General features: G+C 42.4%; 1 protein-coding gene across 1 annotated transcript in view; it reads right to left on the bottom strand.

Moving 5' to 3' along the window:
- The window catches only part of LOC137630238 (activating signal cointegrator 1 complex subunit 1-like), a 207586-nt gene that overhangs the window by 16855 nt on the left and 165391 nt on the right, over positions 1-25340 (bottom strand). The window contains exon 6 of the mRNA XM_068361698.1: positions 17666-17832. Within this exon, the coding sequence (XP_068217799.1) occupies positions 17666-17832 (167 nt within the window). The remainder of the gene's footprint in view (positions 1-17665; positions 17833-25340) is intronic.

The following is a 25340-nucleotide window of genomic DNA, read 5'->3' as shown; positions in this document are numbered from 1 at the left end:
CCAATACCTCTCTAGTGGTAGTATCTCAACAGGCGGCTGGTGCCCTGGCCAACCTGGTTATAAAGATTACTGTTAAAAGCCCATACTTATGTTTACAGAAGTATATTCAACCAATCTCAACATAAAAAAAACTTTGAAACCTGATTTCTGAAAACATGGAATTTATTAAGAAAAATGGCTGCTTCTCTTTAAACTTTCAGCGAGATGTAATCAACTGGAAGGTAGTTACCCTGCCAGCAACAGGGAGGTGACCACCTCCCCTGTAGCTCACTGTAACCTTAATTAGATTGCAGACTGGAAATACGTTGGGGGTTGGTGATGGCGAGCAGGTTTGAGTAAAAAACTTAGCTTTGTATGGTTGGGAAAAATACAAGTTATTTTCAAAATTTATCATTTGTTCCCACACAAATTCAAATCATCATTCTTTACTATAGGAGACTCATCCATAGGTAAGAGGAAGTCCCTGTTCCAACTGGCTAGAAACTTTACCCTGGAACTCAAGACTCGGTCATCTGTGATGCTACAAGAGTCAGTGTTCCTTACACCTCGTGAACAGCAAGAAAAAGTGTGGGAGTCACGACCCATGACTTTTAGGGTTGTTTTTGAGCTGAAAAACTCGGTTTCGTATTCTGCTAAAGAGAATGATGCATCTGCCTGGTACATCACACTCCCCTCATAGGGAATGTGGGGAAAAGACTTCTACATATTTGAGTACGGAATAGCCACAAGCTTAATGGGGCATACATGCATCAAGATCAAGTGCAGCTGGCACAGTTTTGAAGCTATACGCCCAAAATAGGGGAAGAAAGAAAGGAAAAGAAAGGGACAGTCAGACTATCCGTTCAACCCAGACTCCTACGTCACCCTTGCCTTGATCTCATGCTATTGATCCTTTGAAAGGATCTGGGATAACTATTCCACTTGCTGTGTGGCTACAACAGGTCCTGAGGAAGAAACCTATGGGTCACATCTTGCAAGAATAGGACAATTAACGTCGAATGACGTTTCTCTGCCCATAAAACCTACCACAGAGATTCTAGAAAGGTGGCCACTGCCTTCTTAGCCAAGCTTGCGAGCTCTTGGGATTAGTTCCTTCCGAGGAAGGAATTATAGCTGTGGACGCTAAACAGTGAATGATTACTTCTTTTCAGTTCGCGGTCAGACCGAAAACAACCCGGATCTGCGTATTGATAGATCCTGGTTTCTGACAATCGATATCTTATCACCTAAAATTGGAAAGTTGAGCGGGGAAGCTGTCTGTAGGATTCATCTACTGCTACCAGAGCCAAACAAGAAGCTGGTCCGAGGTCGAGGCTCTTACCCAGGATAATCCAAAATGTTTTCATAGTCTTTGAATAGGAACGGCAGGTCTTGGAAGTATCCATGGGCAATTGTTTCTCTTCTCCAGGAAAAATGCTGACTTTGGTACTATTTGTATAGAAACACCATTGCTGATGCCATCTTAAGTATAGAAGTTTTGGCTCCCCATACCAGCGATAGACTCCTTGTTGCTGGCTGTGGGCAGTAATTCATCGCATGTGGTCCATGTCTGAAGAAAACCTTTCCATGGCTAGCTCTGAACTTTGCCTCTTCTTGCCAGGAAGGCCCCATCCTGTATATAAGCAGAATAGACAACTCGAGAGATGTCTTTTTACCGATGTCTGAGACTATGAGAGCATCCCCAACTTAGTCTATGCTTGTAGCAATCGTAAGGTTTGCCACGAGAAGATTGATGAATCTTCCTCTAAAAGCCAGAGGATTTTACTGTTCCATGTAATCTAATCATAAGGCAGGCCCACATGATCGTGAAAGGGGGCCAGTCTCTCAGAGAACATGTTTGAGTCGAAGACGGTGTGGGCATCTTCACCTAATGCTATCTTGGAGCATTAAGCATCCTGTTGAGGTCTAAAGTGACTCCAATCTTGTCAAGTGTTTACCTCAGAGGCTGCATGGAGATACAAGAAAATGACATGGGCATTTCAAAGCTGATGGACGGAGCTCTTGAACACTGGGCCTACTCTGACTCCAGCATAGATACGATTGAAAAGTAGCTGATGACTGGAGAGACTTTGAGTACTTCAGGATCGAAGAATACTCCAGGGCTGTACAAATTACCTGAAGACCTACAGTGTCACCCCAAGTCAATCCCTGGACTACAGATGGTCGCAGCATCACAGTTGGGTGAGTGATGAGGTAAGAGCAGCCTTATGCTCAGATGTTCTTGAAGTTATGCCCACAGGGTTATACTTTTGAAAGGAAAGCTGTTAGGCCCTATTCACTGTCTCTTATGGACCACGCCTTAACTGGCCTGCCTGTCCGTTGGGAACGCTGTTCCTATGCCAGAAAAGCTTTAGGTATTATTGGAAGGTGTCAGGAGACTTTCATTCAAATGAGACTGTCTTTAAAAGAGAGAAACAGAGAGTCCTCTCCCTATAAACGGAAGGTGATTCCGAGATAGGATACAATCCAATTCTTAGTTCGAATTACTCTTATACTTGTAAGAGCTACTATGGGCGAAGAACTGACTTTGTTGATTTGTCCCAAGATAAAAAAACTGGTCTGTAGAGAGAAGTTTGTTATGGCCATGAAGAGTGGGGTATATCTTGCTTTGCTGGAATTAGTCAAATAAATGGAAGTCTACACCTGAAATTCTGCTGACAAGGCCTCTGTCAAACAGAGATTGGAATATGGGTCAGACTTGAGTGGCAGGCCTGTAGGACAGTATCCTGTCTGTCTTTACGAACTGTTGGTATCCCTAAAGGTGTGATGCTACAGACCTTGAAATTTCCCTATTGAGGTACTTTGAATGATCAAGGCCTGAATGCCTTAATTGCTCATGGATGTGGCATCCAGCTTGGAAAAGAGCTGGTATAGGAAGCTCAATTCAGTATGTTCAGTCTAACTGGTATCCAGTCTTCTGAGAATTAAACTTGACCCACAGAAGGAAAAGCCTGGAATAAGAAGCTTGAGGCAATGTCTTCTTTACCATACTCTGGATTTCCCAGTGGAATTCCAAAGTCGATAACCTCTGACACGGGGCTCCGCCGAGGCTGAGGGATGAAAAGGGGAAACAAAAAATTCTTCTTCACTCAAAGGGTTAACTACTGGACTGTAATTATTCAAAGGCTACTTTCCACTTGATAAGGGTAGAACAGACTTTTTTAAGCTATGGTAAGCAAGTCTTCTAGAAGGTTACTCCAAAATCACACCATTAATTTTTAGTCTTTGATAGTGCTATAGCCTCTATACCATGGTCTTTCACTTTCTTGGGTTAGAGTTCTGTTGTTTGAGAGTACACTCAGGCACACTATTCTATTTATTTCCTTATTTCCTTTCCTCACTGGGCTATTTTCCCCATTGAAGCCCTTTGGCTTGAGGCATCCTGGTTTTCCAAATAGGGTTGTAGTTTATCAAGTAATAATAATAATGTCAGAGTGAAGAGAAGAAAGGTACTTTGTCTGGTTCTGTTATCTTCTTTCTTCATCTGAGATATTGGCTACCCCTCACTGGAATGCCACTGGTGGGCTGTCCCCCCCCCTCCTCTTCCCCAGATTGTTAGCCTCAAAAGAGCTACAAGTCCGTGAAAGCACGGTGGTTCTTCGTAGGTCCAAATTGGACTTGCAAGCAAATAAATACCATAGTAAAAATTAATGATAACACAAAAAGGCCATAAAACGTAAGTGATATAACCTAGATGACAGAGTACCAGATGGGCAAAAATAACTAGAATATTTACCGAAGCGAACATAACCCAAAATGGCTGCCGATACCTCGGCAGGACAATCGCTTCCAAAACTAAAAACCACCATATTGGAAACAGAACAAATGCCCGGTACTGTCAAAAGCTGCCAAAACAAACTATGGTACTTAACATTGGTAAGGGTGAAGTAGCAACGTCAGTCATGTTGAAATAACGAGAAACTCTTCGAAAAAACACTGTGCCCAAAAAACTCAACTTGTATGCAAGTTCCAAAACAGAAGGATGAACTGGTGAGCGCGAGTGGTAGGTGTCGGTAGGGTAACCCAACTGTATTCTCTAGGGCCTGTCACGGCCCTCCCCCTTTGATGAAGGGATTATCTAAATGGAAGACAGCCTGTGAATAGTGTTTTACAAACGCCCTTGTTAGATATACGACACCAACAAGGTGCTCGCGCGAGGGTTGTAACCTCTGCATTCCATGCTTTTAATTTTCTCTGGTATATTTGGAAGATTTATATCAGAAAAAGTACAAAGAAGGACTTTTTCGCCGGCCGTCACAGGTCGACCCAGAAAAAAAAAAAAAAAAAAGCCTGTGTGGGGTGAAGATTGTTCTTTGTTAGGCTTAGCAGCCTATCTAAAAACGAAGAGCAGTTTGCCAACTGTATTTGGCGGGGGCCAGACCGAAAAAAGGCATCAGCTGAGGTTATCACTAATCTTCACTAGATTCTGATAGCCTAGAGATTGGAGGGACACGGGATCAACATCTAGCCTCGAGTTTGGTGTTGAGCCGAGGTTTTGCTTAACCAGAACCGAGTGGGCATAGGTTCGAAGATGTAATCTGATGGAAACCAAGTGATCCACTTCATTGGATACGAAGGTGAAGGTGTTTGACCAAAAATCAACCATAGCCTGATGATAAAAATTGATGCCAACTGTATCTGGTGTTCCCCGGCATTCACCAATCCAAGTACTGACAAGACGCACCGTTGCTTATTTTCGCTGATCAGATAAGAAGCAGGGCTAATAACTTGGCCTAGACATCTGCTCACAGTAATGGGATGAGGGCATGACTCTTGTTGATGCCAGAGATGATTATCGTACCTTGAGTCACCTCCTGAGAATCGAATGGGGAGAACCGAACAGGAATGTCTAAGATTACCTTCCTTCCCCTTGAGGGACTGTCCTTCTGAGTGAATGACAGTATACTGTATATAAAGGCGAATTCCTAATGTTCTTCCACATTTTCCATAAAAAGAGACCTGGCTTCTAATTCAGTCATGCTCTTTTTTATACCAATAAAATATTTACAAAAGATATTTCTGGTAATTTCCATGGAGGGTTTGGTCATATCCTAAAGGAAAGAACTTTATTTTTTGCTATATCAAGACTGTTTATTAATTGTTTTACCCGAAACCTATGAGGTTGAGGAGATTTTGGGTGTAACTCAAAATATCTACAATGCCTTACAAAGTTTTGAGTCTGAAAGGCTAAAGAATTAGAAAGTTTTTGTAACCTAAACCAATACCGAACAAGACTTTTAGTAAAGGTCTAAGGATAATTCTCCAGCGTTAACATGGAGACCTGTGATAAGCGAAGTTCTAAAGGCTCCTGTGGACACCCTAATACCAGCATGATGTATAAAATCTAATACTTTTAATATGCTTTGGGTGTCTGAGATATTTCACATCCATAACTAATTCTTTAAAAAAATTAAGGCCTTGCATAATTTAAAAATAGTTTTACGGTCTGCCCCCAATGATGTATGGGACAATACTTTTAAAAGATTCAGAGGCTCAAGACATTTAGCTTTAAATGCCGTTAAGTGGGGAACCCACGTAAGCCTACAATCAAATATCAATCCTAAAAATTTAGCTTCAATTACAAATGGGATCCATTGACCTTTGATGTATATATCCCAGTCCGGATGTACTCCCCAAATACGACAAAAATGGAAAACAGTAGCTATGCTTGTTGAAAAATGTTATTTTTATAATAAAATAAATTTTTGAATATACTTACCCGGTGATTATATAAGCTGCAACTCTGTTGCTCGACAGAAAACTCTACGTAAAAAATCCGCCAGCGATCGTTATGCAGGTAGGGGGTGTACTTCAACAGCGCCATCTGTCGTGCAGGTACTCAGTACTCAATGTAAACACAGAACTCAATTTTCTCCTCGGTCCACTGGGTCTCTATTGGGGAGGAAGGGAGGGTCCTTTAATATATAATCACCGGGTAAGTATATTCAAAAATTTATTTTATTATAAAAATAACATTTTTCAATATTAAACTTAGCCGGTGATTATATAAGCTGAATCACACCCAGGGGGGTGGGTAGAGACCAGCAATAATTGTTTACATTATTATGAGCTAAGGATTTTTTATTTCATTTTAGCAGTTATTCAAAATAACAAACATAAAATAAATAAGTACCTGGTAAGGAAGTCAACTTAAACAATTACTCTGCCTTTTTAAGTACGTCTTCCTTACGGAGCCTCGCGATCCTCTTAGGATGCTGAGCGACCCCTAGGAGCTGAAGTATCAAGGGTTGCAACCCATACAACAGGACCTCATCAAAACCTCTAATCTAGGCGCTTCTCAAGAAACGACTTTGACCACCCGCCAAATCAAGTAGGATGCGAAAGGCTTCTTAGCCTTCCGGACAACCCAAAAACAATAATAAAACATTTCAAGAGAAAGATTAAAAAGGTTATGGAATTAGGGAATTGTAGTGGTTGAGCCCTCACCCACTACTGCACTCGTTGCTACGAATGGTCCCAGAGTGTAGCAGTTCTCGTAAAGAGACTGGACATTCTTAAGATAAAAAAGACGCGAACACTGACTTGCTTTTCCAATAGGTTGCGTCGATTATACTTTGCAGAGATCTATTTTGTTTAAAGGCCACGGAAGTTGCGACAGCTCTAACTTCGTGTGTCCTTACCTTCAGCAAAGCTTGGTCTTCCTCATTCAGATGGGAATGAGCTTCTCGTATTAACAGTCTGATAAAATAGGATAAAGCATTCTTTGACATAGGCAAAGATGGTTTCTTAACTGAACACCATAAAGCTTCAGACGGGCCTCGTAAAGGTTTAGTTCGTTTTAAATAGAACTTAAGAGCTCTTACAGGGCATAAGACTCTTTCTAGTTCATTTCCAACCATACGATAAGTTTGGAATATCGAACGATATTGGCCAAGGCCGAGAAGGCAGCTCGTTTTTGGCTAGAAAACCAAGTTGTAGAACATGTAGCCGTTTCGGATGAGAATCCGATGTTCTTGCTGAAGGCATGAATCTCACTGACTCTTTTAGCTGTGGCTAAGCATACCAGGAAAAGAGTCTTTAAGGTGAGATCTTTCAGGGAGGCTGATTGTAGCGGTTCGAACCTGTCTGACATAAGGAATCTTAGTACCACGTCTAAATTCCAACCAGGTGTAACCAAATGACGCTCCTTCGTGGTCTCAAAAGACTTAAGGAGGTCCTGTAGATCTTTATTGTTGGAAAGATCTAAGCCTCTGTGACGGAAGACTGATGCCAACATGCTTCTGTAACCCTTGATAGTGGGAGCTGAAAGAGATCGTTCTTTCCTCAGATATAAGAGGAAGTCAGCTATTGGAGTTACAGAGGTACTGGTCGAGGAAACGGATACTGACTTCCACCAGTTTTGGAAGATTTCCCACTTCGATTGGTAGACTCTAAGGGTGGATGTTCTCCTTGCTCTAGCAATCGCTCTGGCTGCCTCCTTCGAAAAGCCTCTAGCTCTCGAGAGTCTTTCGATAGTCTGAAGGCAGTCAGACGAAGAGCGTGGAGGCCTTGGTGTACCTTCTTTACGTGTGGCTGACGTAGAAGGTCCACCCTTAGGGGAAGTGTTCTGGGAACGTCTACTAGCCATCGAAGTACCTCGGTGAACCATTCTCTCGCGGGCCAGAGGGAAGCAACTAGCGTCAACCTTGTCCCTTCGTGAGAGGCGAACTTCTGCAGTACCTTGTTGACAATCTTGAACGGAGGGAATGCATATAGATCTAGATGTGACCAATCTAGGAGAAAGGCTCTATATGAACTGCTACTGGGTCCGGGATTGGTGAGCAAAATATTGGGAGCCTCTTGGTCATCGAGGTTGCGAAGAGATCTATGGTTGGCTGGCCTCAGGTGGCCCAAAGTCTCTTGCATACATCCTTGTGGAGGGTCCATTCTGTTGGAATTATTTGTCCCTTCCGACTGAGACAATCTGCCATGACATTCAAGTTGCCTTGGATGAACCTCGTTACTAGTGATATGTCTAGACCTTTTGACCAGGTGAGGAGGTCCCTTGCGATCTCGTACAACGTCAGAGAGTAGGTCCCTCCTTGCTTGGAGATGTACGCCAAAGCCGTGGTGTTGTCCGAGTTCACCTCCACCACTTTGCCTTGAAGGAGAGACCTGAAGCTTTTCCAGGCCAGACGTACTGCCAGTAGCTCCTTGCAGTTGAAATGCATTGTCCTTTGACTCGAGTTCCATAATCCCGAGCATTCCCGACCGTCTAATGTCGCACCCCAGCCTACGTCCGATGCGTCCGAGAAGAGAACGTGGTTGGGAGTCTGAACAGTCAGGGGAAGACCCTCTCTTAGGTTAATATAGTCCTTTCACCAAGTCAGACAAGACTTTATCTTTTCGGAAACCGGGATCGAGACCGCTTCTAGCGTCTTGTCCTTTTCCAGTGAAAAGCTAGATGGTATAGAAGAGGACGGAGGTGTAGTCTTCCTAGTGACACAAATTGATCCACGGATGACAGCGTCCCTACCAGACTCATCCACAGCCTGACTGAGCAGCGTTCCTTCTTCAGCATCTTCTGGATGGATAGCAGGGCTGGGGGCTGATCGTCTTGTTCAGCAACGTCCTCATCAGAGGGTTCCTCATCCGAAACTGATGAGGAAACGGCAACGGAGTGGGCAACGTCTGACTCGCTGAATCCCGTCGCACTGGTGGATGCGTGACGGAGCCGGACGCAATATCATGGAACTGCTGCACAGTCTGTGAACTGTCAACAACCATGGGTGCGCGAGGAAGTACAGCGTCAACCCGAAACTGTCTAGACCGTCTGGGTTGTGCAGTCAACACCCTACCGGGTTGCTGAGGTTGACGCACTGCGTCACAACAAGTCACCTCTGCTGGTTGTTGAACGTCCTGAACGTCAACAACCACCTCCGAGCGTCGCTTAACGTCAACGTGCGGCTGGCAACCCACACTGGGTCGCATCGGTGGAGGAACCACCTCAACTGGCAGACGCGAGTAGGTTACCTCAGCGTCAACAGGGCGCACAACCGACCGGTTGGAAGGTTGTTGGCCAGAAGGAGGAACCACCTCAACTGGCAGACGCGAGTAGGTTACCTCAGCGTCAACAGGGCGCACAACCGACCGGTTGGAAGGATGTTGGCCAAAAGGTTCTTCTCCGCATTTAAGTCCTCTATCAAGGACGCAATGTCTTGCAGCAAAGCCCATTTAGGGTCTACGGGAGCAGGTGTGGCAACAGACGGGGTTAGCGACTGAGGCGGAACCGTTTACCATCCCTGAAAGCCTTGTTATGTGTGACATAATAGTACAGCAAAACTTCAAAGGCTCGACAAAAGCTGAGAAGTTGACCTGTAAACAACTTGGAGCGTCTCCTGGCTAGGCGCCAGGGAGAGTCTACCAGAATTGAGAAGTCTATCTGGGCAGAGGCATGAACTCCCAAGCCGAGAACTTCTCTCGTGTCATATCAGACTCTCGCTCTATAAGCCAGTTTAAAAGAAGGGAAATCAAAGGCTGTATCCCCAAAACTCCTCCTGGTGAAAAAACCAGTCGCCTAGCCAACGTAACGCTCTCTAGGAGAGCGAGAGAGCACTAGCTTAAAAACAACGGCTTCGAAGTAGCTAGGCCTAGTGTAAGTTCTGACGTTTAGGCGAACGAGGAGCAGCAGTTACAAGATCCGGACGAAGATCCTTAAAAAAAATCATCATGATTTAATTAAAGTCCATAGGAGGCTAAGCAGCTTAAGGCTCCTCTCCATCTGACAGAGTCCTCAAGGGAATATCAGTAGGAGGGAGAACAGCAACTTCCTCATCTACAGGAACCTTGTCCGATAAAAGCTGAGTCTCTCACTGGTGCATTAGTAGCGGACCAGAACGCAACGTCATGTAACTGCTTGACAGTCTGTGAACTGTCAACAACTGAACTGTCAACCACAACAGGTGCGTGAGGACGTACAGTGTCCACTCGAGACTGCTTTGACTGTCTAGACTGAGCAGTCAAAACAACTCTAGAATGCGGAGGTTGACGCACCGCGTCAAAACAAAACAACTTAGACTGTTGTTGTACCTCGCGAACGTCAACGGAAGGTTCCGTGCGTCGCTGAACGTCAACATGCGGCTGGCAGGGTACACTGGAACGCATGGGTGGCGGGACTCTCTTGGAGTGCGGCAGAAGGTCGCCTCAGCGTCCACAGGACGCACAACCGTGGTTGGTTGTAGGCTAGAGGTTGGTGCAGTGTCAACCTTCTCCGCACGAAAGTCCTGCATCAATGACGTTAACTGAGACTGCATGGTCTGCAGCAAAGACCACTTAGGGTCTACAGGAGCAGGTGCGGCAACAGACGGTGTGACTGCCTGATGCGGTACCGCTTTGCCTCTCTTAGGAGGTGAGCAGTCGTCGGAAGACTGCAGCGAGTCCGAACTGACCCAGTGGCTACAACTGGGCCGTTGGACTTGCGCGGAAGGGACCGACTTGCGCTTAATAAGCCGCGAGACCTTGGTCCATGGTTTCTTACGAGAAACCTCTTCCGCAGACGAGGAATAAATGGGCTCTCTCGTCTTTGTGTGGGTGGGGCGATCTTGGGTAGATACGCCCGAAACCACGGAGGGAAAACGTCTGTTCGTTGATCAAGGCCTCTCGAACCCATAAGTCGTTCGACATTACTTCTCCCCTGGGCTTGGGAGCTTGCAAGAGGTCCCGGACTAGGTGAACGACAGGCACGAACAGACGAACCCTCGGACGCAACACTGTAACACTTTGCGCATATCACTTTATCGATTTTCTGTTTTGCACTTATTTCACTGAAATCGAAACTTTTACTGATTTCTACCTGAAACACGCAATTCTACCCTTCATTAAAAGGTAGTAATTGCGAAATCAGTCGTATAATGCAGCTCATTAATACCAGCAAAAAACAGAAAACATATATTAAGATAAAAAATTCAGTGGCTGGGAAAGAGACTAAACACTAGTTCATATAAACTACGTTTTCAATCTCTCACCGCACATAGCCTGGGGACGAGAATAAAAACCTAAAAACGTTTTACCTTCCTCCCCGTACAGAGACTAGGGACGAGAGTAACACGAGAACAACGTTACCCGCTTGAACGGAACGTTTTCTCTCCTCTCTCTCCCTCCGTCTCTATCTCTCTCTCTCTTTCTCTCTTGATTTCGCACCTAAGAGAAGAGCCCAATTATATATCGTCAAAAAAAAACATGTTATTTGACTAAAGGAAAAAACTGAAAGGTTTTCCAAATAAAAAGTTCCTTTAAATTAGAATTTAAAACATTTAAGCTAAGAAAGAATGAACAAAACGTCAGAATCGATTTACTCTTACTGCAAAGTGAAACCGTGATACACTCTCTCTCTATCGTAACGATAGAGCGCATGTTGAACGTCCTGAACGTCAACAACTGCGTAGCCTAAAAAACTAAACGTTAGTTCATCTTTGAAAACAGTACGAAGACTATCAAAGAAATTCTTTCATAAAACATTACATTTAAAAAGTTTTAAATTCTTTAAAGGCTAAATACGATATAACGGGCTCAACGTTGATTAACTTCGGTTCCAAGTTAGGACCGCCTACTATCAGGAAAGGTCGCATATAAACAAAACATTAAAATTTATTTTTATAAGTTTTTAATAAATGGAAAGTTAATCGAAGAGGCCTAATAAAGGCGGAGAGATATAAAATATATAGATCTATAACGTGATAAGAAAAATTACTAAAAACCTAAACACACTTCCGTCTAAGGGAAGGGTCGGCCATTTAAAAGTGAAAGAGAGTCCATACTCTCTTTTCACCATAATTAAATCTATCCAAAACGAGTTCAAGTTTTGAGATGAAGATAAAACACCTGCATAGCGAAAGCTCAAAACTAGAATAGTGTACTTCACCAAATAGTTGTGAAAACAAATCCAGTTAGTAACAGCGAATTAGTAGGTCTTGCCGGTAGCCCGACAGAGAGAAAATTGAGTTCTGTGTTTACATTGAGTACTGAGTACCTGCACGACAGATGGCGCTGTTGAAGTACACCCCCTACCTGCATAGCGATCGCTGGCGGATTTTTTACGTAGAGTTTTCTGTCGAGCAACAGAGTTGCAGCTTATATAATCACCGGCTAAGTTTAATATTGAAAAATTGAACCAATTCATATCAGCCCACAAAATAATTTTGTCAATTGAGAGTTGTAGTTTTCTCTCGACCATTGACCTTCTGGCTCCAACAAATGATATGGCGAGATCATCTACAAATAGTGTTGAGAAAATATCTTGGGGAATGACAGAAGATATCCCATTAATGGCTAGTGTAAGTAAGGTTACACTTAGCACACTACCCTGGGGAACTCCTTCCTGACATTTCCTCTGATAAAGCTCTCACTTGAAAAAATCTATGTGAAATAAATGATTGAATGAACAATGGTAGCTCTCCTCTCAATCCTAAACTATGAATTGTTTTATGTTTACTTATCTCCATGCAGTATCATATGCCTTTTCAATGTCAAAAAAGACTTACATGGTGCTGTTTGGAAGCAAAGGCTTTACAAATAGAGAACTCATGTCGTATCAACATATCAGTAGTTGAGGGCATTTTTCTAAATCCACACTGAATAGGTGATAAAATACCCTTCTTTTCCAGTACCAAATCAATCTCACATTAACCACATTCATGATCTTACAAAAACAAGATGTCAAAGCAATTGGTCGATAGTTTGCTGCTGAAAACTTGTCCTTACCGGGTTTTAAAAAGGGTGAAATAATGGCTAGTTCCCAAACACTTGGATAACTATGATCATGCCATATTCTGTTAATAATGCTTCAAATAAATAACTTGGTATTAACAGGTACATGTTTGATCATTGCATTTGGAATTACAAGTAACAAGTGTGGAATCGAATTCTCTTCAGTAAAAGGAGAATTGTATGACTTCACTTCCTGTTCCAAAATTTAAAATGTTTTTTTTCTTCAATGCTCCTATACTAGTGACCAGGAACTGCTTCACACTTGCATGATACAGTTGAGATGAGAAATGATCAGCCAGGGCATTGCTGACCTCAACTGCTTCAGTCACACACTGACCATTCCCCTTCAACACTGGTGGTGGGTTTAGGGGTAAATTTGCCTACTATCATTTTTACTTTCCTCCATACAGAAAATGGTGGTGTTCTACTGTTAATGGAGGAAATAAAAGATACCCAAGATTGGCGCCTAGCTTCTTTCAAGGCACAACAGAACTGTGCTCTACATTTTTTGTATGTTATCAAATTCTCCTCAGTAAGGCATCTATGCAATCTAGTCAAAGATTTTCTTGTTGCTCTGTGCAAGGCAGTTAATTCTGAAGAACACCAGGGGACTGGTCGTTGTCTGAATAACCCTGTGGTTTTGGGAACTGAATTGATTCCTGCTGTTTGGAGAGTTCGATTTCAAACTGTTCTGCACTCCCCTTGATTTCACTTAGCTTATGAAATTTAATCCAGTCCACCTTGTCAAGATTCCATTGTGGTGATCTTTGCAAAAACCATTGTTGATGTTTATAATGATTGGTATATGATCCCTAGTGTGCCAATCATCTAATGTCCTCCAATCGAAATCAAGTAGGCAGTTAGAGCTTGCAATTGAAAGTCTGAACATGAAAGTGTGTGGGTTCTCCTGTATTAAGGAGTCAGACATCATCATTTTCCACAACTGATGATCTAATATTGCCCCTGGTGTTTGCTAAAACATCGCCCAAAAAAGGATGTCTACCATTCAAATCTCCAAATAATAGAAAAAGTTGAGGGAGTTGTTGACTCACCTCTACTAAATTATTATACAAAATTTATCATTTGGAGGGAAGTACAGAGAGCAAATTATATATTTTTTCCCTATATCAATCTTTACAACCACTGCCTATAGAGGAGTAAGAATAGACAAAGACATTTGGGAAACATCTTGAAGAATGTATATGAGACTTCCACCATGGCTCCCTACCTGGTGATCATATGGTATCCTATAGTTAGAATATTCGCGAGGACAAGAAGTATTATCATAAAGTTTGCTCACTTGCAGACATATAATTATGGGGAGTGCTTATGAATGAGGAGCTTAAGTTCTTCATATTTCGCCGTTAAACCTTGACAATTCCATTGCAAAGTGGAGGAAAAAACTATGGTTTATTTTCTGGAAGACATCTTGGATGATGTCTTCCCATTTACAGTTTTTGGTTTAACATTATTTCCTATAGGTTTCCCAAAAGAGGGTCTTGATAAATTAGGTTTTATATTTGCCTTTTTCATGTTCTTTTGACCGAATTGTAGAGGGGGATGGTGGACCTTAACTTGAATTTTGGATTGATTTAAGTTGTTTTCTTATTGATGTGAAATATCAACAGACAAAACATCATATCTATTTAATGTCATAACTTTGGTGTTCTTAATGAAAGGGGGTGAGAGAGATGGAGGTCTCTCTCTTTTCCGATTAAAAGATGGTGATTTATCACGTTTTGGAACCTTCCCAACTACAGATCCACCTGATAATTCGGTTTTAGGTGAAACCTCCATCAAATCAGGCAAAGATAGAGCCTGAGAGGATAGTATTTTCCTTTGCAATGGGGGAATGAGGTTTAACAGAGTTTGGCAAAGCCTTAGGAGGTGAAATTCTTGCAACATCCTTCAGATTGTTATCAGAAGGCGTATTTCTTTTTTTGTGAACTACTGGCAGTAATAGGTGGGCTAGATGTTTCCTGCTGCAATTTTCCTTCTGATTTCAGTGCCTTGGCATAGCTTGTTAATCTAATCAATAGTCTCTTGGCATGCCCCACACTTATATATTCAATACTGGATTTATTGAGGGCTTGAGGGCAGCCTCTTCCAACTTATATTGCTGGCAGCTCTTGTCAGTAGATTTATGATTCAAATTACAGTTTAAATACCAGGGCCTCAAGTGTACACTCTCCATAGTGATGTTCAGAGCAAGTCCTACACATTTTTTCATTTTTGCAGGCTTTGGGAGTGTCCAAATTTGACACAATTGAAACATTGAAGTGGCTTCTGTTAAAAAGGTCGAACTTAAATCCTTTCATTTTCAATCACAATGTGGAAAGGTACATCAGCATCCTGGAAAGTAAGGATAGTCATGGATGTCCCAGGAACCTTATGCACCTTCCACGCTGTTAATGGACACATGGCCAGTATCTCTTCTGTAAATTCATATGTTTTAAAAATGACCCCCGTTCCATAACTAAAATTTAGGTGGGGTTTGACATCCAACTTTATATCTTCTCTATTTGTCTTCAAATTTGATAATATAGCGGATTGTGTGTATGATTTGGCATGTATGAAAAAACCATTCTTTCCACACCAAGATATATCTCCAGGTGCGATCATTCCTACTTTCTTCTAAAGAAATTTACAGATTCTGAAGTAATTTTCTGTGCCCCCTACTAATTGAGCAACAAGCCACATTGGTGGCTTTGGCTTTCTCTAGGGGGGCACAATCACCTCTATATCTATATCTATCCAATCTTCAGGTTTGCAAACATCGAGATCTTTAGGTACCCCATCACACAAAGCACCCTTTATATTCACTTTATTAATTCTAAGATTCATAATATCACACATTGCATTAAAGGCTTCATCATGAGAGTATCAAAAGGATATCCAAGAATCCCATTTATCACCTTTGAGTCACATTCTTATCTCTCTGATTTAGCTGTAACATTCAAGTGCTTTATATATCATATCGTAATCTGTGCCTAATGAAATTTGGGTAACAAGCAGGATTTTAAGTTTTCCTGTGTTGCCCAAATTACTTGATTTTCAACTATAGGAAGAATAGTCATTTTCAGTTCCGAATTCATCAACAGAATTTTCTTTACACGAATTGCCAGAGGTCGTCAACAGTACTGGGGGGGGGGGGGGAGTCAGCATATCCAGGGGATGGAGTGTCATTTTTTTGAAGGGTCCATAGTCAAGGGTGGGGTTTTATTTTTTGTGTTGTTGTTTGTTTGGTTGGTTTACCTACTTGAGAATATTAACCAAGTATCATATGTTGGAAAGGAAATTTGCATTCTCCACTATTGGCACAAAGAGAGTACTGTATACTTCCCAAATGGTCCACTCCATACCCTACCCGAAGTATAGCACCAAAACAGATATAGAGGCACAGGTGTAAGCTAAACCCGTCTGTTAGGACTGAGACCAAGAAAATATGAAATCATTCTCCCCATATCTGTAATGATGGGCTTCTGGCCAAAAGTCCCACCCTAAGGATTGGATCCCCCCGGATTCCAATGACCCAATCCTTGAGAATAGCTCTGCTAAAAAGGTCCAAACCATCTTTGGGATGACTGAGATCATCCAATACTCTCACATATATCTTTGATTGTATATACCTCCCAACCTCCCAACTGTGATCCCTTCCCCCATTCATCTAAACAGGCAGTAATAACAAATGTGGAAATATCCACGCCGTTTAAATAAAACACAAATAAATGAATAAATAAATGAACAAATAAGATAAATATATATATATATATATATATATATATATATATATATATATATATATATATATATATATATATATATATATATATATATACATATATATATAAACTTAGAGAAATAATACTCAATTGGTAAGGGCAGCAAGAAAAGAAAGTTTATAAAATTAAGAGAAGGTTGAAGTAATATTGAGAAGAAGTAATAGATGAGAAAGAAAGAAATTTAGATTCAAACTGGGGGGAGCAATTTCCCCAAGTTTGACAGCCCTCGACAATATGAAGAAACCACAAGACTCCGTCTAGGCATTCTCTCGTTAAGAGGGCCCTGCTCCGAAATCTATGGCGATTATAAAAGGAAATGACTGGGCTATTTGTTGGGAGAGATATCTTCAAAAAAATTTGGCATTTCATATAAGGTCACACTTCGTTCGCAACAATAATACATTTACCATCACAACTGCTATTTCACTAATCTTATCTACTCCTGCTCCCATAGAATCGTTAACTATCTGCATTAAATGATGAACTGCAGGTTCGCTTCTGACACTTCCATTCCTTATCTTTAGTACAAGACTACATACTAATTCAAATTAGCCTACATCTGTTATGAAGAAGAAAAGCACTATTTACAATCATCCTTCATGAAGTACTTTTGTTATGGCAAATGTTACAACTCATGTGCAAGTCAAAAACCTTCTTGTAAAGTTTCCTAACATTATACTAGGAGCAAACTCAAACTTTAATAAATGTAGGAGGGATACTTCTCTGTACCAAACACATGAAAAAACACAGAAATGGGAGAGTTGACCAATGACGGTGCAAGTCCTGTAGGCAACCAGAGAAGAATAACCTGCCCGAATTAGAGCCATGCATCTGGCAAGGTCATCACCATATAGAGGAGACAATTAAAGGCAAGTTAGGGAAGTGGTAGGGATGTGAGAGTACCATGTCTGACAGGGAATTCTTTGAGTTTTTCTTTTACATTAAATGGTTGAATCTGTTCCTTCTGGAGGAAGAACCACAAAGAAATTCAGGAAATTTCATTGCATAACCAAAATTCAATATGCTGTAATTTTTGTAATTTTGAAAGTTTGAGAAACAAAGAGCGGTATTAATAAAAATTAAATGAGGCTGATTTTGGCAAATTCTTTTCCTAAAAGTACCAGCAAATTAAAATTAAGTTTTATATATAAAAAAACCCACTAAATAATGTACATTACCTGCATTTACAAACTGGTCCACAAGAGAATCGACAATGGTCTGCAACGACAGACCCCAAGAAAGTGCATGGACTTGACCATATAAAACATCAACTTCATTTGGGTCATCATTCATATATTCCACACCCTTCATCTGGACTTTCAGATTTTCTTCTGACAGATGTTTCCTACAATAAAAGAAATAATTTTAGATTAATAACTTTGTCTTATATACTAAAACACATTAAAAGGTGTCAGGAGTGAATTCAATATAATGTACTTCAATTCTTTTGAATTATCAACTCAATCCTTTCTACGGCGGGTACGAAATTTACCTACTACAGTAAATGCTAACTATATATTAACTCTACATATGCAAATATAATTGTACACTCTATCTCACAAAAACAAAATTATTTATCATATTTGATATCCGCTAAAATGTTTAAAAAAATCCCCATCCTTTGTAAACTTTCATAGGGCTTGCCTAAAGAATTTTTTTTAATGTAAAGTGAAATTTACTCAACATAAAATTGGACATGGAATGACATCTAAAGAAAATAGACAAAATACATGAAACACTATGGCAATGCATGATGGGAGGGTGTTGCAAAAATTAATGCTATAATAAACCTTAAGTATCATGCACAATGCAAGACATTGTATTATTTTTCCTTGGGGGAATTCATTTGATGACATACTACACCATTCCTCTATGGAATGCTTGTTTAAAGGCAGCCGCTCATGAATGGCAGAGGCAAGGAACAGTGACAATGCCTTAGAGATCAGCACCCAAGGCCCCTCTCCACCCAAACTAGGACCAGGGAGGGTCGGGGAATGGCTACTGATGACTCAGCTGGTAAAACCTATAGGCTCCCCAAAACACCCCATCCTTTGCTTACGAGGATAGTGAGGTTGCAGACACTACAAGAAATTATCGAGCTTGATCCTATTCTTAAGAATTAAGATTTGAGATTTTGTTCAGCCAAAAAATAAAGGGATTATTCAATTTCATCAAAGTAAGTTTGGTCTGACAACCTGGCATGTGAATCATTAAGCTATTCAGTACTGTATCATGACAAAAAGGAGAGGGTTAAAAAGGGTTGGGCAACTACATACTGTAGTTATTCAGAATAATAAATGAGACAAAAAATAAAACCCCACAGTTGCACTATGAAGTAGCAGTTAAGAGGAACTCGATGGCAAGCTAATCCAAAGGAAATAGAAATGAAGGTAGAGTTAAAGACTAAAAAGAGGGCTCAGCTAGGAGTCAAAGGGATGCTGCAAATCCCCATTAGAAATGCCTACTATAAACTGTCTGAAGTGCATTGACAGCACTATCCATATATGTCTTCCAAATCTAATAGAGAAGCTACAAGAAAACTAGTTTACCATTATAACATGTATTTATCCAGAGAATCTGCATATGCCTCAGTTTAAATGCTTGTGTCTGACACCATTCCCAGCATAAGTACACCATACATACCACAGCTGATGCCTACCTGCAAAGTCTGAGATGGTATTAGCAGTTAAAGCAATTTTTAATGCCATATCTATAGTTGGATCACATTGATATGACTACTCTCTATCCTCAACTATGGTAAATCTCAATCCATTTTTACATTCAGTATTCCCTACAGAGTATTTGGACACTAGGAGGGAATTTACTACAGTAAATAGTTTTGAAGACAATTTCAGAATTTGGACACTTGGGAGGGAACTTGTTCAAGTAAATATTTATACAGGAAATATGTCAATCTTCCTAAAATTTTTAATATGAAATGCTTTGTGGTGCCCTACTCAAAGGTGTTTCAACCAGGCCTACCCTATGGGAGGCTACCAGCTCCAGTATGGCTTCAGATACCCAATTCGGTCAAAACTAATGTTTTTTTTTTTTCCTTTTTTTTTTTTTTTTTTTTTTTTGCAACATCCCATAGGTCACTTGCTTTATTGCCTTCAGATTCTAATTTCTTATTTATTACCTTTGGTCACTTCCCTCAGTCAGCTATCCAGCTTTTTTTTAGTGTTGTCCTGCTATAATATTCATCTTTTTTTTCTATTCAAAAAATAATCTGCACTAGCCAAACAAGTCGACCAATAAGAACACATTATTGTGGTCCTTTATATAATGAAACTATGTTTAAACCCTTTTGCAATATAATTAAAGTTAAACTAATGTACTTTATAATTGCTCTAATTAAACTACTCTACAGTAAAAATCTAATCAGCTTGCATAACATTAAAAATTAATGTAATTAAAAATGATCCAATCTGGAAAAAATGTTATTTTGATAATAAAATAAATTTTTGAATATACTTACCCGGTGATTATAATAGCTGCAACTCTGTTGCTCGACAGAAAACTCTCAGGTAAAACTCGCCAGCGATCGCTACACAGGTTGCGGGTGTGCTCAACAGCGCCATCTGTCGTCCAGATACCCAGTACTCAATGTAAACAAAGACTCAATTTTCTCCTCGTTCCACTGCGTCTCTATTGGGGAGGAAGGGAGGGTCCTTTAATTTATAATCACCGGGTAAGTATATTCAAAAATTTATTTTATTATCAAAATAACATTTTTCAATATTTAACTTAGCCGGTGATTATAATAGCTGATTCACACCCAGGGGGGTGGGTAGAGACCAGCAATATATGTTTACATTATTATGAGCTAAGAGTTTTTATTTCATTTTAGAAGTTATCAAAATAACAAAAACAAAATAAATAGGTACCTGGTAAGGAAGTCGACTTGAACAATTACTCTGCCTTTTTAAGTACGTCTTCCTTACGGAGCCTCGCGATCCTCTTAGGATGCTGATCGACCCCTAGGATCTGAAGTATCAAGGGTTGCAACCCATACGACAGGACCTCCTCAAAACCCCTAATCTAGCGCTTCTCAAGAAATGACTTTGACCACCCGCCAAATCAACCAGGATGCGAAAGGCTTCTTAGCCTTCCGGACAACCCAAAAAACAACAATAAAAACATCTCAAGAGAAAGATTAAAAAGGTTATGGAATTAGGGAATTGTAGTGGTTGAGCCCTCACCCACTACTGCACTCGCTGCTACGAATGGTCCCAGAGTGTAGCAGTCCTCGTAAAGAGACTGGACATCCTTAAGATAAAAAGACGCGAACATTGACTTGCTTCTCCAATAGGTTGCGTCCATTATACTTCGCAGAGATCTATTTTGTTTAAAGGCCACGGAAGTTGCGACAGCTCTAACTTCGTGTGTCCTTACCTTCAGCAAAGCTTGGTCTTCCTCACTCAGATGGGAATGAGCTTCTCGTATTAACAGTCTGATAAAATAGGATAAAGCATTCTTTGACATAGGCAAAGATGGTTTCTTAACTGAACACCATAAAGCTTCAGACAGGCCTCGTAAAGGCTTAGTTCGTTTTAAATAGAACTTAAGAGCTCTCACAGGGCATAAGACTCTTTCTAGTTCATTTCCAACCATATTCGATAAGCTTGGAATATCGAACGATTTCGGCCAAGGTCGAGAAGGCAGCTCGTTTTTGGCTAGAAAACCAAGTTGTAGAGAACATGTAGCCGTTTCAGATGAAAATCCGATGTTCTTGCTGAAGGCATGAATCTCACTGACTCTTTTAGCTGTGGCTAAGCATACCAGGAAAAGAGTTTTTAAGGTGAGATCTTTCAGGGAGGCTGATTGTAGCGGCTCGAACCTGTCTGACATGAGGAATCTTAGTACCACGTCTAAATTCCAACCAGGTGTAACCAAACGACGCTCCTTCGTGGTCTCAAAAGACTTAAGGAGGTCCTGTAGATCTTTATTGTTAGAAAGATCTAAGCCTCTGTGACGGAAGACTGATGCCAACATGCTTCTGTAACCCTTGATAGTGGGAGCTGAAAGAGATCGTTCTTTCCTCAGGTATAAGAGGAAGTCAGCTATTTGAGTTACAGAGGTACTGGTCGAGGATACAGATACTGACTTGCACCAGTTTCGGAAGACTTCCCACTTCGATTGGTAGACTCTAAGGGTGGATGTTCTCCTTGCTCTAGCAATCGCTCTGGCTGCCTCCTTCTGGGGGCCGACGGAAAAGCCCGAAAAGCTAGACTGTGAATCTCCATCCCTAAATACACAATAGTTTGGGATGGGACCACTTGTGACTTTTCCATATTGACAAGGAGACCCAATTCCTTGGTCAGATCTAGAGTCCACTTTAGATCCTTCAGACAGCGACGACTGGAAGAAGCTCTGAGAAGCCAGTCGTCCAAATAGAGGGAGGCTCGGATGTCCGCTAAATGAAGGAATTTGGCTACATTCCTCATCAGCCTCGTAAACACAAGAGGAGCTGTGCTTAGGCCAAAGCACAGGGCTTGAAACTGGTAGACAACCTTTTCGAAAACGAATCTCAGAAAAGGTTGGGAGTCCGGGTGGATGGGGACGTGGAAGTAGGCGTCCCTTAGGTCTAACGAGACCATCCAGTCTTCCCTTCTGACCGCTGCTAGAACCGACTTTGTGGTCTCCATGGAGAACGTCTGCTTTGTGACAAAGACATTCAGCGCACTGACGTCTAGCACCGGCCTCCACCCTCCTGTCTTCTTTGACACCAAGAAGAGACGGTTGTAGAATCCCGGGGTTTGATGGTCCAGGACTTTGACTACCGCTCCCTTCTCTAGTAAGAGAGACACTTCCTGTTTCAATGCTCGTCTCTTGTCTTCCTCTCTGTACCTGGGAGAGAGATCGATGGGAGACGTTGCTAGAGGGGGTTTTCGTACAAAAGGGATCTTGTACCCCTCTCTGAGCAACTTCACAGATTGTGCATCTGCGCCTCTCTTTTCCCAGGTCTGCCAGAAGTTCTTGAGTCTGGCTCCCACTGCTGTCTGAAGAAGCTGGCAGTCAGACTCTGCCCTTAAAGGACTTGGTTCCTTTCTTCTTTCCACGTCTCCCTTCGGCACGAGCACCTCCTCTGCTGGAGGCTCTGCCACGAAAGGGCGGAATAAAACGGGACGCTGGAGTGTCCATCCTTGGTCTAGCTGACAAGGTAGGCAAAGGGGTGGCTTTGCGAGCAGAGGACGCAACAAGATCGTGAGTATCCTTCTGTATCAAAGAAGCGGCAATTTCCTTAATCAGGTCCTCTGGAAAAAGGCACTTAGAAAGAGGCGCAAACAGAAGTTCGGATCTCTGGCATGGTGTAACTCCAGCTGAAAGGAATGAACATAGGTTCTCACGCTTCTTAAGGACTCCGGACACAAAAGATGCAGCAAGCTCATTAGACCCATCCCGTACGGCCTTGTCCATGCAGGACATAATGAGCAAGGAAGTTTCCTTCTCCGTCGGAGAGATCTTTCTGCTTAGAGCTCCTAGACACCAGTCTAAGAAGTTAAAAACCTCGAAGGCTCTAAATATACCTTTCAAAAGGTGGTCCAGGTCCGAAGATGACCAACATATCTTTGAGCGTCTCATGGCTAGGCGGCGGGGAGAGTCTACAAGACTTGAGAAGTCGCCCTGGGCAGAGGCAGGAACTCCCAAGCCGAGAACTTCTCCCGTGGCATACCAGACGCTCGATCTAGAAGAGAGTCTAGCAGGGGGAAACGTAAAAGCTGTCTTCCCTAAACTCTTTTTGGACTGCAGCCATTCTCCTATCACCCGCAAAGCTCTCTTGGACGAGCGTGCGAGGACGAGTCTAGTAAAGGCAGGAGAGGTTGACGGCATGCCTAACACAAACTCTGACGGAGGAGAACGCGGAGCCACAGACACAAACTGGTCCGGAAACATCTCTTTGAACAGGGCCAAAACTTTCCTAAAGTCCAAAGAGGGTTGCGTAGACTTAGGCTCGTCCAGTTCTGAATGCGGTTCATCTACGTGTGCAGCACCATCATCATCAGAAAGTCCCTCATCCGATAACTGATGAGGAAACGGCAACGGAGTGGGTAACGGCTGGTTGGCTGGGTCCGGTCGCACGGGTGCATGCGTGACTGAGCCGGACGCAACGTCATGGAACTGCTGCCCAGTCTGTGAGCTGGCAACAACCATAGCAGCGCGGGGACGCACAGCGTCTACTCCAGACTGTCTAGACTGATGTGGGTGAGCAGTGGCAACCACACTGGGTTGCGGAGGTTGACGCACCGCGTCAAAACAAAACAACTCTGACGGTTGTTGAACCTCACGAACGTCAACGGATACCTCCGTGCGTCGCTGAACGTCAACATGCGGCTGGCAGATCACACTGGAACGCATGGGTGGCGGAACTCTCTCAACTGGAGTGCGTGAGAAGGTTACCTCAGCGTCCCCAGGACGCACAACCGATCGTGTGGGTGGTTGTAGGCAAGGAGCTGCACTAGCTGGTGCGGCAGCAACCTTCTCCGCACGAAAGTCCTGCATAAGCGACGTGAGTTGAGACTGCATGTCTTGCAGTAAAGACCACTTAGGGTCTACAGGAGCAGGTGGGGCGACAGACGGTGTAACTGTCTGAAGCGGTACCGCTTTGCCTCTCTTAGGAGGTGAGCAGTCATCGGATGACTGCAGCGAGTCCGAACTGACCCAGTGGCTACAGCTGGGCCGTTGGACTTGTGCGGAAGGGACCGACTTGCGCTTTAGCGGTCGTGAGACCTTGGTCCATGGTTTCTTGCGAGAAACACCTTCCGAAGACGAGGTATAAATGGGCTCTCTCGTCTTTGTTAGGCAGGGGCGATCTTGGGTAGATACGCCCGATACCACGGAGGGAACGTCTGTTCGCTGATTAAAGCCTCTCGAACCCATTTGTCGTACGACATTGCTTCTCCCCTGGACTTGGGAGCTTGCAAGAGGTCCCGGACTAGGAGGACGACAGGCACGAACAGACGAACCCTCAAGCGCAACACTATCCACAACACTATCACTCACTTTAACACTTCCCACTGCACTTTTACACTTCAGCTCCTTCACATCCGCCATGAGCTGATTACGGTCACTAGCCAGGGACTCAACTCTCTCACCCAGAGCTTGGATGGCACGCATCATATCAGCCATCGAATGTTCCTGAGTGCCAGAAGGGGGATTAGGAGCAACCACTACAGGGGAAGGAATAGGTTGTGGGGCATGAGGAGAGGAAATGTCAATAGAACGAGAGGAACTTCTCCTAACTCCATCTCTCTCTAGCCTACGTGTATACTTTTGGAATTCGATAAAATCGAATTCCGAAAGCCCAACGCACTCCTCACATCGATCTTCCAATTGACAGGTTTTATCCCGACAATTGGAACAAACAGTGTGAGGGTCGATAGAGGCCTTCGGAAGACGCCTTGAACAGTCCCTAGCATTGCACTTCCTAAATTTTGGGACTTGTGAAGGGTCAGCCATTTTGAATTGATTAAAGGGAAATTCAAAAACTATCAAAAAGTCATCAACAAAGAATCCGTAATCAATAAGAGTTCAAGGATTTGTGAAGAGAAAGCCTGCACAGCGAAAGCTGAAAACTAGAATAATGTACTTCACCAATTAGTTGAGAAAACAAATCCAGTTTAGCAACAGCGAGTAAGTACGTCTTGTCGGTAGCACGACAGAGAGAAAATTGAGTCTTTGTTTACATTGAGTACTGGGTATCTGGACGACAGATGGCGCTGTTGAGCACACCCGCAACCTGTGTAGCGATCGCTGGCGAGTTTTACCTTAGAGTTTTCTGTCGAGCAACAGAGTTGCAGCTATTATAATCACCGGCTAAGTTAAATATTGAAAATTACGAAAGAAAAATGA

This window comes from Palaemon carinicauda, chromosome 38, assembly GCF_036898095.1.
Source record: "Palaemon carinicauda isolate YSFRI2023 chromosome 38, ASM3689809v2, whole genome shotgun sequence".
Taxonomy (NCBI): Eukaryota; Metazoa; Arthropoda; class Malacostraca; order Decapoda; family Palaemonidae; genus Palaemon; species Palaemon carinicauda.
Note: the sequence above shows the minus strand (reverse complement) of the source record. Positions and strands in the feature narration are given on the sequence as shown.